This window comes from Astyanax mexicanus, chromosome 7 (genome assembly GCF_023375975.1).
Source record: "Astyanax mexicanus isolate ESR-SI-001 chromosome 7, AstMex3_surface, whole genome shotgun sequence".
Lineage (NCBI taxonomy): Eukaryota > Metazoa > Chordata > Actinopteri > Characiformes > Acestrorhamphidae > Astyanax > Astyanax mexicanus.
This window is the reverse complement of record NC_064414.1, coordinates 91181-107536: the sequence shown is the minus strand read 5'-3', so window position 1 is coordinate 107536 and position 16356 is coordinate 91181. Positions and strand designations below refer to the sequence as shown.

Genomic DNA, 16356 nt, shown 5'->3' with positions numbered 1-16356 from the left:
GACTCTGTCAGATTGTTGCACACCTTATATGTTAAGATTGATCAAAAATCCAAAGACTACTTTGCAAAAGTAAGTTTTGTACATTTTCCAAATTATAAAAAAAATGCGCAGCTTTATAGTCCTAACTGGAAAGTTGTTTGACCTGACCTAAGAAATAAGGCCAAAAATTGAGAATATGGTTCAGGTATAGTGCCACCATCAGGCCAATAAATGACACTTTTGGTAATTAAGTCTTTTTTACACTGTATCTTAAGGTGTAAAACCCTTACACCATAGGGTCTTTGCTCCACATTGTGTTTATCCAAGAAATAAGAAAAAACAGACAAAAACAATAAGGTCCAAGCACGTAATGTTTTAATAAGCCAAAAAATGTGCACAGGTCTGGTTAAAACATCAGTGATGGCAGAAACAGACCCAACTTTAAAGGGAATCCACAGTTCTTATATCACTGCAACATTTTACCTGTCCCCAGAATGCATTTAAAAGTTTTTAGAAAACAGATTTCCTCTTTAAACACAGTTACATGAGGAAAACAGCTTAAAAGGGTTAAAATCACTGCTCTTACTGCTGAAATGGGTGTTTTATTGAGTGGAGGCAGACACATTGTATAATCTAATATAAGAACTGCCAGTAAAACACTCATAAGCCTAATGTCAACAGAGACTTAAAAAAGCCTGGAATCGCACTGTTGGTTCTCTCAGTGAAACATCAGAACCAACAGAATTATTTTGGGTTTGTTTTTCTGGCAACAGAAGCCGCAAGGGGAATGAGCTTTATTACACAACACAGCAGAGAGTCAGCACACACTTCAGAAACTCATTCAGAATGTTTATTTGCAGAGATTAATAATCTGTTGGTGACATAAATAAAGGTGCGACATTATGCTCCAATATTCTTCATTAACAGTAAACATATTATTACAGCATCGTTATCACAATATTGTTTCAGACTTTTATGATTTGTAATTTTTTTATGAATATTTATGACATTTATAAGAAACACAGTAATCGTATTTTTAATTGTATGTATTTGTCCATGCTGTTATTGTAAGATGCACGTCAGGGTGGCATTCAGTAAAATATATTGACTAGATTTGCAGACGTGCTGAATTACTCACGATTCTTTTGATTCGAAAATACATTTTAATCTTTAATAATTATTTTAATTACTGAGATATTTTACCATAACAGGGTAAAATAAAACAGTGTGAAGGTTGTGATGTCATTGATATCAAAGACTACTTTCTTAAAGGGGCGGGGTTATCCCAAGATGACAGAATGCACAGGGAATTCTGAAACAGGTTTAAATAGCTTGATATTTTTATGAAAACTAAATAATTAGAAACTTCTTTAAAATATATTTTTATTGTGTTATTTAACCTCTTAAAATAATTATAGCCAAGACGCGTTATATTATTACTGACCCAGTATCCATTACTAATGCTTAAGGCAACTTGATGAGGTGCATTTTGAATTGATATAGATTCTGTTGTTGAAGTTTTTATGACAGCAGCAATGTGAATAGATAGCAATACTGGATACCCCAGAAAATGAGACATAGAACAAAAAAAGGCTGTAAACTCTTACAATGAATATTAAACTACATCTATGTTAAAAGTCAGATAATACAAGTATTTTTATCATTACAGTGATGAAAAAGAGACCAGAATCAATGTTAACTTCATTGAGTTAACTTCAAGGCTACATTCACTCAGCAGGTAAAAGTGGGCTATTGGTCATGTTTTATACAGATTTTAAGTAAAAGACAAAGAAACATTTTCAGTGGGGAGAAGGAAAAAGGACGGCAGATATCGCAACCACTCTGTGTTCGTAAAGAAACGGTCGAACATGGCCACAGAAGGGAGCTGCTGCAGCGTTAAAGGAAAATATAAAGTGAAAACAAGTTTAAAAAAAACAAAAATGGACGTGGCTGTATAGTGCCCTTTTTACAGCGAGCTGGAACACATTCTCAGTGGTTAGCCGAGCCGTACAAACTGGAAAGCCTTGATAGCTCCGGTGATGCTGGAGAAGATGAAACTGAAACTTCATGTGAAGCATTGCTCTTTAGCACATGAGCATCAGTTTAGGAGTGTGAACTGTTCTGTCTGAAATGTGTCACATTAAAAAGAAAACTTGGGCCACTTTTAGCTGCTGAGTGAAAGTGACACAAGAGTCAGTGCATATATCAATACATCTAGCAACATAAAGCACATCATTATGTCTATAATACACCATTATGATCAACACTATGTTTGACGTGGGATATATACATCATAATAACTTCATATGTTCCCATTAGTTCTTCAGAAGCAACAATTGACAAGAGTCCAGATATTTTTAAATACAGAGATTCTTTGCATGAGCTTTGCTAGCTCTGTAGGGGTGACAGACCCTCATAAAGAGAAACATCAACACACAATAAAAACACAGAGATTAAGGAAGTTAGTTGTATTAAAGTGTGTACCGTATTTTTACGGACTATAAGGGCTTGTAACGGATTGTAAGGTGCCTAAGTAAACAAAACTGTAATTCTTTAAAAAAATTCTTCAAATGAGAGTGCTGGATGTTAATCTACACAAATACGCGCAGACTACAGTCCGATGTAGTTACCTCTGAACAGCAAAAGAGCTAGCGCTGCGGTTAGCGGCTAATGCTAATACTGCTCCAGTCTCGGTGCTGGAGAAACTGGCTTTACTGCTCCTTAATACCTGACTGGTAGAATTCATACATAAGGAGCACCTGATTATAAGGAGCTCTGATGATTTTTGAGAAAATTAAAGGATTTTAAGTGCAGCTTATAGTGCAAAAAACACTGTAAATACGTTGTAGGTGTGTTTATAGCTGCTGGTTGTTGTGTGTTGGGCGTGCATTTGCGCGATCAGTTATTGAAATGCTAATAAGGCTAATCCTGCAATTAACTATTGCATCTATCTGCTCCTTTCACCCATGCTTAATTTTTCTAAACTGTCCCTGTATTTGAGAAAAGATGCATCACATAAATAATCAACAGCTGTAATCATCTCTGTTGTGTTTAGACCCACACTGCTGGGATATGAATAAATGTGATAGTTATAGGATCGAATAATTCCTGTAATGCTAATGCTATCCAGAAGAATATACCTCTCTATCATTTATCTAAACACAGCAATCGCTTTTTAAAGCTGTTTTCAGCAAAATCTTATTCGGTTTATTCCTAGTCTAAACTGTATCTTACTTTTCTCAGCCAGTTTTGAGTGTATACATGTTTTAGTACTGCAGTAGGCTTCTGTTTTTAAGTTAAAGATTTTACTCTTCAACAAAGTAAAATAGCCTTCAGCTGCAGCCGGTCTGAATCTTTGTGGGTGGAGTCTCACTCACTCTGCTTAAATGCTAATTTTGAATCCAATCCAAATCATAAGGCTTCATTCTAACTTCTTCAGGATGTGAAAATCCCTAATCCACTATGAATCTACATTGTTTTTAATTTGTGGAACACTTAATAATCCCTTTTAGTAAAATCACCAGGTCTGTATTTAGATGACCTGGAGAGATCAGCTGAAACAGTGGTAACTGGTAGTTTGAATCCTGAGGTAGACATTTCAGAGCTACATTAGTTTACATCACTAGCTCTCAGCAGACTCTACAGACATACATCTCATAACCAAAACTGACCATTTTTTTAACAATAAAAAACCTACAAAAATAAAGAACGTATATACACACACTTTTAAACTGATCCAACAGGAAACACAGACTCTTCTGTAACAGCATAAATTGAATCAGCAGTAAAGTAGAGAAGAGCTCAGTCGAGCTCAGTTAAACCCAATTTATAGCTGCACTAATTAACCCACCCTCCCACTATCACACCCTCTATCACTCGCAACCTCAACAACTTCCATATGCATTTTTGGAGTGACAGCATAGCCCCCTCCATAACCTGCTAAAGATCATATATGATCAGAACGGTTATTATGTAAAATCTGTTTTGATCTGCTGTGATATACTGCAGGCACTTAACCGGGGTGGAATTTAACTTCCTGGGAAATGCTGCTGAGCAGCACGGTCTGAATGCTCCTGCTCTTAATGCATCAAATTAAACTGACCATTCATAGCTTTAAAAATATAACAGACTATATATAAAGTTATGTTAGAATACATGCATAAGGCTAATTAACAAAACCAAAATGGAATTACTTTTTTCTGTGTGCTGAAGTGTGTATTGTGTGCATTATGTAGTTTATTCACACAAATAATAATCAGCATCCACCCCTTACTAAAATATATTGACAATTCCTGTAATTTTGAATATTGATAGATTTGTGCCCCGCTCTCTGATATATGATAATAAAAAAATATCAACATTAAAAAAAATCATAATATAATGACTTCAAAAGATCATCGTTACACAATACACAATCATTAGACAAATGAAGTATTAGTCATTAGTATGATTTAAATAAAAGCAAATGCATATTGCACAGCAATACTTGGCATGTAGTGTAATAATACTAAAGTACTAAATAGTACACTAAAGTATTATTCATGTAGCTTTACTTACTTCACTCTGTAGTGTTATCTGTAATGTGTGTGGCTGTGTACAGCAGAGATTTCTAGGGAAAGGAGGGGGACGATGTTTCCAGTATATCAGCAGATAAGTGAATAATCACAGAAACAGACCACTGATTTCTCCAAACTGACAAAAGCATTAAACTGCTTAATGCTATCTGACTATGGGGTTTATTAATATTTTTATGAAGATAGATGACACTATTTTTCCACTGTGTGAATACACCCACTAATATACACCTGTCTTTTGTAGTGTTTCCAGCAAGTGAAGCGCTTAGGATTTTGTTCTCTTTGTGGAGCTGTTATAACTGTATGTCACTTATCATTCACTTCTTCTTCCAGTACAACCACGCTATCAGCAGAATGCCAAAAACACAGAGCAGACTGCAGATCACTGCCAGTATAAGCACTGTTCTGTGAGCAGAGCCACCTAAAACCAGAGACAAGAGAAAAGAGAATATCAGTCATACACCAAAATCGATGCACTGGACAACATCTGTTTTCTTATTTCTTGTGTATTTTTGTTTTTACACAGATGTAGGCCTTTTATCCAATAATCAAATAGCCGTTTAGCCCTGGCCACTGCATTGGACAAAATAAAACATTCACATTAAAAGTTACCAACAATATGTGTAAAAGCTCTCAGATGTATTTGTTCAATAAAGCAGTACCACTGTTAGCACTAGTCTAAATGTAAAATAAAGCTATTGACACTATAAGCCAAGAATCGCATCTGCAAAGTTCTGGTGTGGCAGGAAGTTTCATTCTAAACAATCAGTGTCACACCAACACATTCCACTCATTTAATCGGCTGTTCAGTCATTTAACAGCTGATTAGCGAATGTGCTTCTGCTCAGATGGAATAAAGACCAGCATCCAAACCAGCCCTGTGCAGATCCACGTTACCCTTGTCAAGTTGACACTTATTTTAACCATTATTATGGTAAATATAGATCACTGACTACTAGACATGCCTATAAAATCTTCTCCATTTGCACTGGACTATACACCAGCCATAAAATAACTAATCTGGATTCCAGTTCCACAGTTTACCATGAACCCAAAGCAGCTCCAGCCTCCAGATGGAATATTGTAGGACAGCTTTTTTTTTGGCCAGGCAGTGTATAAACCAAAACCTATACAAAATAATAAAATGGCCAAATTCCGTTTCCCCCCTCATTTTTGTTTTTTTCTCCCATATTTTTTTCCTGTTGAGATTTTTAGGATTTGTCATTATATCTGAAATCCAAAGTTCCTAATTCTAAAATTTCAAATATGTTCTCTGTGTTACAATCATAGTTCTAATGAATGCATTCAGCTACTCCAGGATGAGCGAGAAACAATGAAGTCCGATAGTGTTTGTCCATATATTGCAGTTCTGGATGTTTTAAGAACTATACTTTGGTTTGGTTTGGTTTTTTGTACGTTTGGGATTAATATCATAATAGAAATATAATATTATACATGGAATTAATAAGTCTTATTTATTAACTATCTTAGAGCAAAAGTTCTGATCTCAGATCATTTCTCATCAGCTGTCTAATAGAATACTGTAAACCTTAACTGATCATGGATCAGCATTTTTGATAAAATATGGTCCATTATGAGGACATACCCACTAAGGGTCTATATAATCAGTTTTATATAATAATTTTCGTTTTCGATATACACATCTGAGTACCTTTAAGAGTGACCAGTTCACATGATGTCTTGGATTTTGGACAGTGGGAACCTGGAGGAAGTCTGCAGAGTTAATATTTGGCCTCCAGAAGTGATTTCAGCTGGTATTAGTTTCACTGTATTTGTACAACAGAACCTTCATGGCCTTATGAGCAGATGTTTGGGTCTGTGAATCGGGAAAAGGATGAATGTTTTGACCCTGCGGTTGTTTTTCTAGATAAAACCTGTGTCCTTCAGCGGGAAGCAATACTGTGTTCTCAAAGAAATTCTTACCATAAAGGTCATGTTCTGTAGATGCAGGATCATTAAAATGCAAATATGACAGATGATGAGTGCCTTAAGAAGGTGCCTTTTAAAAAAATATATATATATATGCCATTCTGTGTTGTGCAAAGTTGATAACAGCCACTTTTATAGATGTTTAATTAGAAAAAGTATGTCTTGTTCATGATATAAATTACATTATTTTTAAATAAAAAAAAGTTACATTTGCCCTCATATTTTTAAAAATAGAGCCTTTAATTTTCTGCCTCTAACTTCCTGTTTGCTTCCCCTTTGCATTTCACAAACACTATTCTGGGAAGAAAGTTTAAATTCAGCTTCTATTTTCTTTGTGGTTAAAAGTACTCTCTGTAAGTGTAAGTAAAGCATGTGGAATGTGGCTTGGTGGTCTGAATGTTTGCCTCGAGATTTTGGCTCCATGGGTTCAGAAAGGTCAGTGTTCATATCAGTGAGAGCTGTGAGGAGAACGTGACCCTAAGTGGGAGAGAATCTTCACTGCTGTTCTGTGATCAGTACTTATGAACTAAGAGACAACAAGTTCTCTGTGTGAAGTGTTGGGAACCTCTCCTCAGATCACCGGCACCTGCCTGTAAAGTTCAGACCAGAAGAGCTTTTCATCCACTCTTTTCTTCTCTTCCTCCTTCTTAGAGACTTTAGGACACTTGTTTGATACACAAGGACTGGTTATCATATTCATAAAGAAAACAAAGCTTAACAACAGCATGCTAAGAACTTGTTGCCCAGACAGGCTGGATCTGACCACATCATCTTTAATATTATATTATGTAATATCATGTAAAAATCATGAAAAAAAATAAAACACATTGAATGAGAGAGTGTGTCTGAATTCTTTCAAGAAAGGTATTGCACATGTTGTGTTCTACAGGTTTATTTCCTTTGTGTGTTTTGGAAAAACACCCAAAATTATTGGCACCCTGAACCAAATATTTGGTTGCACTCCCTTTAGAGAAAACTGAAATCTATAACTCCTGCTGGAGCTTTTGCCAGTTTTCAGGCAGTGGTGGCTCAGGGGTTAGAGCACTGGGTCGTTAATGACAAGTATGTGTATATGAGACCCAGGTTTGGTGAGCTACTGATAGATCTTCCCAGATCTCAAATGAGAAAATCAAAGCCCTCAGTTTTGACTCCTTTAACGTAAAGAAGTATCTCGTGGTCCTCTATTCATTTTAGTCCCGTCCGGACGCACATCTCTGAGTTTCGTCTCCTCGCGTTTAATAAAATAGCTATTTGTCCACTGCCGCGCACCGTAATTACACTTGGTTTCCACGGAGATCCACAATAAAAACACAACAGCGAGTGGAAATGGAGAAGCTACTGAATGTGATTTCATGATTACACAGACGTCCCCCTGAGAAACTAATCCCTTCCGGATAGAGCTTTAGTTTGTATTTGGCTTCCTAACACTAAGCTGGAATGTGGAGTCCTAGAAATAATATCCAGTGCTGTCTGGCATCCTATTTTCTAAAATGCAATAAAGCTGATGTAGTGGCTTTAAATTATGTCAACTCTATAGTCAACAATTACAACTCGTGACTGTCCTAATTCAAACAGTGTAGAAAATTGGCTGCAGTTCCCACACTGAAACATTCCACATGTCACCAATAAGAGTGCTCAGCAGAATAAATAGCCTCCCCCTGACAGATCTGAATTATTCTACTGGATTTATCAAGATTATTGCTGGTGGATTGGAAATATCATGCTAACTTCCAACAAGTTAAGAGTAAACAGGGGAGAGCAGTGCAAAAACTAACATATTTAAATAAGACTATTATTACTATTTCATTTTTTATACTGGAAATGAAAGTGTGCTGGGCAGTGTATGAACAGTGTAGACATATAATTTGTACAATGACTTGCCAAAAGTCATGGGATGGGAGTATGTAAACCGACCATAAAGTGTCGGCTTGGAAATGGCCACAAACTGTACAAGTTGTGAGGCGTTATCTTGTGAGTGAGATGTGATGTAAGAACTCGAGGATAGCTCATAAAATTTGAAGGGATACATTTTTTTTACAATATCGCCCTACCTGGAGCTATAGTGGCTCTGTCTGCAGGGGTGTAGCAGCAAATTCTGTCAGTGGGCCCCAGTACACAAGGAACATGAGCAAAAAAAAAAACAGGATTTTTAATGGGCCCCAGTTTTCCCCCACTACTCTGCCCATGTCTGTCTGTGTTTCCATTGGTTGACACTAATCAAAAGTGTATACAGTGTGTAGAATAAATCTCACCTGCACAGTCGATGCTGACGTGCCTCTGAATGTCCTGATTCATAAGTTGGTTCTTCAGAATAAAGGTGATGTTTTTTGCAGAAGTTTGGGTCACATAGCTGCTCTTTAGGTAATAGAGTCCTGCTTCCTGTCCCTCCCCTTTTTTGATTGTCATGTTGTGGCTGAGGTTCTTGCCCTGTGTGTCCAGCCACCTCACGTCAGGTTGAGGGTATCCCTCTGCTTCATACTGCACCTTCACTTCACTCGTGCTGAAGCTGATGCTCAGTCTGGGCTCTGTGTAAAAGGCTTTAGAGTGGAACATTAAACATCTTTATATAAATGAACAAAGACGAACAAATACAAACACTACAGTAAAAACAGGTATACTAGGGCAGGTAGTGCAAGAAACTGCAGGCCAACAGTAAAATACACTATACACTGGCATGCCAGAAGTCATGGGACAGCAGTATTTTGTGTGTTGTCAGCTTGTGATTCACAAGACATGTTAAGGCACAGGAACTGGTATAGTGTCCCATGCCCCACGGAGACTGGCCTCACAATGCTAATGCTCAGCAGTGTTCAAATCAACCAACCTCACAAGATAACAACTCACAACTTATATAGGTGCGTTTCCATGTCAGTGTATATAAAATACAGCTGAAACAGGGCTGCCATACAATTTAGTACTAACACTACATTTTTCATATTATACTTAGTTGTTTATACTGGGTGTCTAAAAGTTTGTTGTTGTAACGTGACAAAATGTAAAAAAGTTTAAAGAGTAAGAGTTTTACAAGCCACTGTATGTGCTATTGCTGAATGCAATAATTATCAATATGTATATATCATATATATTATATTATCACGAGAATACCTCCATAGTTCAGTAGAAGCTGCGCTCTGTCCGTGCCCTCGGGCGCGCTCACCATGCACTGGTACCGGCCCTCGTCGCTCGGCCTCACATCTGATATCCTAAGAGATGCGTTTCCTTTCATCAGCTCTGTGTAGAACAGCGCCGTCCGGTTCTGGTAATCAGAGCTCTGCAGTTCCAGCTGATCTTTCAGGTAGTAGAAGCTGTGGACCACCCGAGAGTCCTCCTGTCTCTGCCAGGTGACGATCAGGTTGGACAGGTTGTGGCTGGGTTTAGGGGTGAACTCACAGCCGAGGATTACGCTGTGCTGACGAGCTGCGACCAAGTGTGCTGATGGTACAGTCACCCTAAAGGAGCCTAAAAGAACAAACACATATTCTTCTTTCAGACTTTTTCTATTGTATCTCAGCCAGACTATGAAAGACTCTAGATCATTAAAATTCTTCACGCTAGGATTGGTTGATAGGGGCACCAATCCGTGCTACTAAGTAATGACAAAGCCCTAATTCTGTCACACAAAAGCCCCAACGCCCCCCCAACCAGGCTGTTAGAGCTGTGTTCTCCTCCAAGTGTGTCTAGCAGGCCAGTTGTGTGGCGGTTAGAAAAGATGGAGTGGAGCTTGACGTTGCTTAGAGGACTTCACTCTGCTCCTGGCATCATGTATCATCATACAGGGGGAGTTCTAGCTAGTGGTACAGTTTTAGAAAAGAACCCATAGAAAAGATTTCCTGTTCACACGACACTAAACTAAAAACATGTTTTTTAAAAATTCCTTGTCTGGGAAAACTGAGCTTTAAGAGATAAAGTCTTAAATAACTCCTAACTCCCTACATAATGAACTCCATATATAGACACAATTCATAAAATTAGAAATGGAGAGAGGAAAATCTCAGTTTGTGTGTTCAGGGCCTAAATTGGAAACTCTCTGATTTAAAATGAATGTAATCCATTTCATCCGACAGTGTTAGATTAAACTGAACAGAATATCTACATTTACACACACTTACACAGCCCAGCTGATTTCTCAGTATATCTAAGAAACCGAGACTTTTTAAATAGCAGTATAAAAACAATTTAGTGCATTTATAATTCTGTTTGTATGATTATTGATACACTGATACATTGTTTTATGCAAGTTACAGAAGTTCTATATCTACTATTAATAAAGATAAAGTGATTTTACAGCACATCTCTCTAAACTCGGGGACGATCAGAATCAGAATGCAATTTTTACATCAATCAGACTCAAACTATGTCCGAAACAAAACAAATGTCACTAAAATAGCCATCTCTCAAAATTCTAACACTCACCAGTGTTTTCTCATTTGGGTTGTCTTCAGTTATGAGGACCATGTGATCCATCATTATAGGAGCATTATTATTTTCTCATAGAGCTTTAGTAAGGTCTCTTTTTGAGAAGAAATTTAAAGTGATAGTTCCAAGTTTAGTGGATTTGTGGATTTCATGACCTCTCTGGTGAGATTGTGTAATTGCACATATCATTTAGAATAGCACTTTTAAAACAAGTTAAATGTTAATAAACATCTTTGTGAAATTCTGTGTTTTTGAGTATATTGTAATGTTTATTTTTTTCTTTTTAGAATCTATATATTTGATGTTGCAGGAATGGTCATGCCCGGAAACTGATACCATTAATTCAAGATTCTGGCCCTTCCCAACTGCTTTCAATTTAAAAGAAATCACCTTAGAGTCGGCTTCTTTTAAAAAATCCTTTCACACTTATAAAGCATTTTTTTATATAAAGGACTCTTTATACTCCTTTACACTCAGCTTTCAACCACCAAACACCTGCGAGAAGCTGCAGCCAACAGTGCACAGAGTGCCAAACCATTATAAACACACACACACACACACACTCACACTTACACACACACACACACACACACACACACTTACACACTCACACACACACACACACACACTCACTCACTCACTCACTCACTCACACAAAGCAGGCCAGGATCCGGCCGCAGCTCTACAGCAGATTCAGACCTGCAGCTTCAAGATGTGACACAGTTTTAGAGAAATTAAACATTAGCGAGAAGTTTTATTTAACAGCTACTAAATTGTACTAAAATCTGCTAAATTAGCTAAACAAGAATATTGTTTACTACATTTACTATATCATTTGCTATTTTCCATTCCACCTTAAATGCACACACTAATAAGAAATGTGTAACACAGTAAATTAAACTGACTCACAGAGGGTATGACCTTTTCTCTAGTCTCAAACACTCGAATTCAGAATGGCACTTTTAAAACGCTCTAAACTCTGTTCTCTGCATAAGACATAACAATCTGACATAATAAAGTCACATTATTCATTAGTCATATTAAAATAAGGTTGGGTATAGTGACGCTGGGTTTGGTATACAATTCCAGTGCAAACATTAATCAAAATACAAAAAAACTGGATATAGGCAGCACTGTTCCTCATCATGAATGAGCTCTTTGTAAACACCCTTGTTTCTTAATCGTGTTTATATAAAAATAAGCCCCTCTGTAATGATTATTTTCAGTAACATTTCATTTCAGAATCTGAGATTTTCCTGTACAGTAAAACAATATATACTGTTCTCAGTTTTGACCCTGAACAGCAATCTTATCGAACTGACAAGATAGAAAGTACGAGCATCTGAGTTGGACCTGAAGGCAGTTTCTAACCCAGATCCCAGGTGTGTTACTGTGTAGCAGGAGAATTAAACCCAGCAGCTCTTCTAAATCAGGTTCACTACTAGATTAAAAAGTGCAGAGACAGAGCTTGAGTTTACTATAATCATGAACAGTATATCAGGACCTACCCACTCCAACCAGCACAAATACATTTTTTTAAAAAACAGATATTAACTAAGATTGGAAAGACAGTTAGCATCGGCAGTTAGCCGCTAGCCATCTAGTGTGGCTAGCATTGGGCTGAAAAAAATGAACCTGTAAAACTGCAGTGTTTAATGCAATGCAGTCGAAAATTTGGGTGCACGTAACTAAGACAAAAAGTTAAGTGCAGTGTGCAAAAAGTTAGAGCCCTGTAAAAGTGTATATTATTAATTGCTGAGCATGCAGCAGCATCTTCAGGCCCTTAAAAATAAAAGTGTGAAGCTTATGATGTCATGTTTTATATATATATATATTTGTTTGTACAAAGTCTGCATGTCTAGGCTTGGTTTTATACACCTGTGGTCACAGAAATGTGATTGGAACTCTTGAATTCATTGATTTGGATAGGTAAGCAAATACTTTTATGAAAAAATACAAAAAAATAATATTTGAAATAATTCAATTAAGTATTGAAAAAAAAAAACCTCAAACTTTAATAAAATATATCTATAACAAATGTAGTGTTGCTTAGACTCTTTAAACTATTATTCAACTTAACCATGCAGAACAGGCAAAACCCACCCCCATATCAGAGAAAGCTGCATATACTGTAAAGACTAACATTACGTCCTCTATATATTTGGTAATCTGTTCTTTTAGAGCAAATCTTAAAAAATAAACGCAAGCATGAAAAGAAAAAAAACTTTGAACAACATTAATAAATAAACAGCTACTGTAAGTATGGAGTAAAAATTACGGAAGTTATGTCTTTTTTGGGGGCAGACATTCCTTTAAACCAGACCCAGTTACAGGAGAGAATAACACCTTTTTTCCACAAGAGGTGGTAAAATGTGTTTCACAGATGTTCGCATGTTAAGAACAATGTGAACAGTGTTCCTAACACGTCTGGAGTTGTTCTTGTTATTATTTTATTTAACGTTACTTACATTAAATATGTATAATCTTGTTTGTATTCTATTCTTATAGCTTGAATTTATAGGAGCCCCAATTATTTAATGTTCAAATCTTTACTTTAAATCTTTACTTAATAATGGTTGTTTAAGGAGTGTTTTTTATCAATAATATTACAAAATGTAATGCAAACTAAACATTACATTTATCCAATGTTTTTTGCTATCACGTGTGGACCACTATACCCAGTAAAAGAATCACACTCCAGTAGCCTAAATAAAAGTGTAATTTACCTCTTATACAGGCTGACCTGCTGTTTTAATGGCGCTATTAACTGCAGGAATTTTCCATTTCATCTTAAGAAACCCTGCAGGTATAATCAGATTCACATGTTCTTTTACATGTTTTTGCACTGGGCATAAACTGACCCACAGTTTTTTTGATAATTCTGTTTCCATTGGGTTCAATTAACAACCTGAGCTCAGTGTCATTATTTGCTTGTTATGTGTTATGTACTTGTAAATGATTATTTGTATGCATTTACTAAAATATTAAAATATTTAGTTATTTAAATGAATAATTTATAATATTTATTAAAAATACACAAAACAATTTATCTCCTCTTCTATTTTAAATTGATACAGATATTTAGGCTTTTTTTTCTAACTAGACTAATTGTGCTACCCTGTCAAACTGTGATACCTTGGTGTATATGTTGTGTTGTTTCTAAGCTACCGGATGCCTTAATCTATCTATCTATCTAAAAAAAAAGCACATACCAATGGAGTTCAACTGATATACAGTGTCAGTCAAAAGTTTGGACTAACACATTCTTTATTTAATTTAATTTCTACATTGTAGACTAATATTAAAGACATGAAAACAATTGAGGGACACATATATAATTCAGTATTAAAGAGTATAAAAGTGTTATTCCTCCACATTAATCTCCTGATCTAAACCTGATGAACTGAGATTAAGGTGATTTGAGGTGATTTAATTGGGATGAGCTGGAGCTTCACAGCAAAGTGAAGGAAAAGCAGCAGCTATTGTTCAGCACCTCCAGAAACTCCTTCCTTCAAGACGCTGAGAAAACTATTCCAGGTGATTCTCCCTCATGAAGACACTGAGATTAAAATCTCACCAAGAGTCTGCAGATCTGAACTCAAACATACATCTGATACTTCTAAAAGAATCTAAAGTGGTTTTCAGTTAACAGCTGTGCTGAACTCATCAAGAGTTAATTACTTGAATTTCTTGTCTCTTAATGTAAAGTTTGAGAGCATCAGTTAAAGTAAAGTAGTGAAGAGGTAGAGTTACAGGTATACAGTGAATAGTGAATATTTGAGTAATGTTCGAATCCAGATTATGAGAAGCAACAACTACTCAACTAAATAAAGAAAAAAACTTTAAAAAATGAAGGTTGGATAAAATGAAAGTATCCTCAAATGCAGTCACAAAGACTATCAAAAATGTCATGATGAAACTGGCTCTTATCAGGAGTTCCTTCTGTTGCACAGGATAAATTCATCAGTTAGGTTAAATTAAGTTAACAGCTCCCCAGATAAGAGCACCTAAAAGCTTCTTCACAGAGTATTTTAGTTTGTTTAACACAGTTTTTATGTTTCTACATGATTCCTTATGTGTTCCTTCATAATCTGATAATTACTTCACTATTTATTTACAGTGTAGAAAAAAAACAATGACTGGTTCTGTATTTATGAAGAAGAGCCTGTACTAAGATTATTGTTCATTATAAGGGAGTCATTGCCTTATTGTGTTTGTTATATTTTCATTATTTTAGTTACTCAAAATGTCTTTAAATTACACAAATATTTCTGAAACAAAAGTTTTGTCTCCAAATAAATAGTTGTCAGAACTGGTTAAATTTTTTTGTTTGTTATTTTATCACGGTTATCTAAACAGCTGTTCTGCAACTTTTGTTTTTCTCCTTCAGTTTTCTGAAGCTCTGCAGCTGGAAGAATCTACAATTTTAAACATATTCTGTTTTTGTTTACGGAATAATTCAGAATAATGTTATATGTATAGCTGTATAGCTTTTTTATAGTCTTCAATGTTAAAAATCATAAAGAGAAAGAAAACACAAATATTGAATGAGAAGAGGTTTGACCAAATCAAGGAATCAGGCAGAACAACTCAGTGCGCCTCTATAACCTTAAACTCTCTGTTCCACCTTAAAAAGTTTAAGGTCTTTAAGGTCTGAGAGGGTAAAATAGACTGTTTAGTGAAAAAAGCCAGAGGAAAGAAACTGAAATTAGAATAAAAACAGCTCAGCTTTGCGTTTATAAGATAAAAGTATCCTATTATTTCTTCTACTTTCTCACTTTTAGACCAAAAAAAAAACAGCCTCTCAGCGCGAGACTGGATCTAACCCGGACCTCAGACCCCTCTGACCGCCCCGGGACAGTACCTCCTCCGCAGGGGAACAGGCTGAGCACGAGGCCGGAGAGAAACACGGAGTTCCAGCAGGTTCTGGCTCGGTACCGGTCGCTTCTCATGGTGGATATACTGATGCTCTCCCCGACAGAGTGTCTTAAATCCCCGCTTTCCCGCGTTTCCCGCAGTTTTGCGCGTTTGTAAAACTTGAATAATCTTAAATGGAATGTGGTCGGGGCTTAGAATGTGGCACCACCCCTTTGTGGTTAGTGAGTGTGCTGCACTCACTAAACTCGAGCTCCTACACCTGACTGCTGGTGTACCAGTCAAAAGTTTAGAAACACTTCTCCTTCCCATTCAATGTGTTTTCTTACTTTCTTTCTTGAATTTTAACACTGTAAGTTTAATATTGAAGAGCAAAGGCGTAGGATTTTTTGAAATTGGTGGGGGGAAACATTTGCTAAAATGATTTAAATTGAACATTTGTGGAATTACAGTTAATCACAAAAAACAAAATAATTTTTTTAAAGGAATGTAACTTTACATATCATAGAGATTTTTAGCAGCAGTTTATATAAACGTTAGATAACCCAAACCCTCCCAGTCT

The 16356-nt window shown here is 36.3% G+C and overlaps 1 protein-coding gene across 1 annotated transcript; it reads right to left on the bottom strand.

The window, feature by feature from the left end:
• Nucleotides 1-337: 337 nt before the first annotated feature.
• Nucleotides 338-16025, bottom strand: LOC103021910 (CD276 antigen). Its single transcript, XM_022663213.2, has 4 exons — nt 15784-16025; nt 9609-9962; nt 8756-9040; nt 338-4974 (listed from the first exon to the last, which is right to left on the bottom strand). The coding sequence occupies exons 1-4, from the start codon at nt 15869-15871 to the stop codon at nt 4871-4873; spliced, it is 831 nt and encodes a 276-aa protein (XP_022518934.2). The 5' UTR covers nt 15872-16025; the 3' UTR covers nt 338-4870.
• Nucleotides 16026-16356: the final 331 nt, after the last annotated feature.

What these genes read in the sequence shown, in the direction of transcription:
- LOC103021910 (XM_022663213.2), bottom strand. Translation starts at nt 15,871, where the DNA reads ATGAGAAGCGACCGGTACCGAGCCAGAACCTGCTGGAACTCCGTGTTT. An exon ending in GCTTCTACTGAACTATGGAG is followed by an intron (nt 9,041 to 9,608) that starts GTATTCTCGTGA and finishes TCCACTCTAAAG; the next exon opens with CCTTTTACACAGAGCCCAGA. An exon ending in CGTCAGCATCGACTGTGCAG is followed by an intron (nt 4,975 to 8,755) that starts GTGAGATTTATT and finishes CTCTGGTTTTAG; the next exon opens with GTGGCTCTGCTCACAGAACA.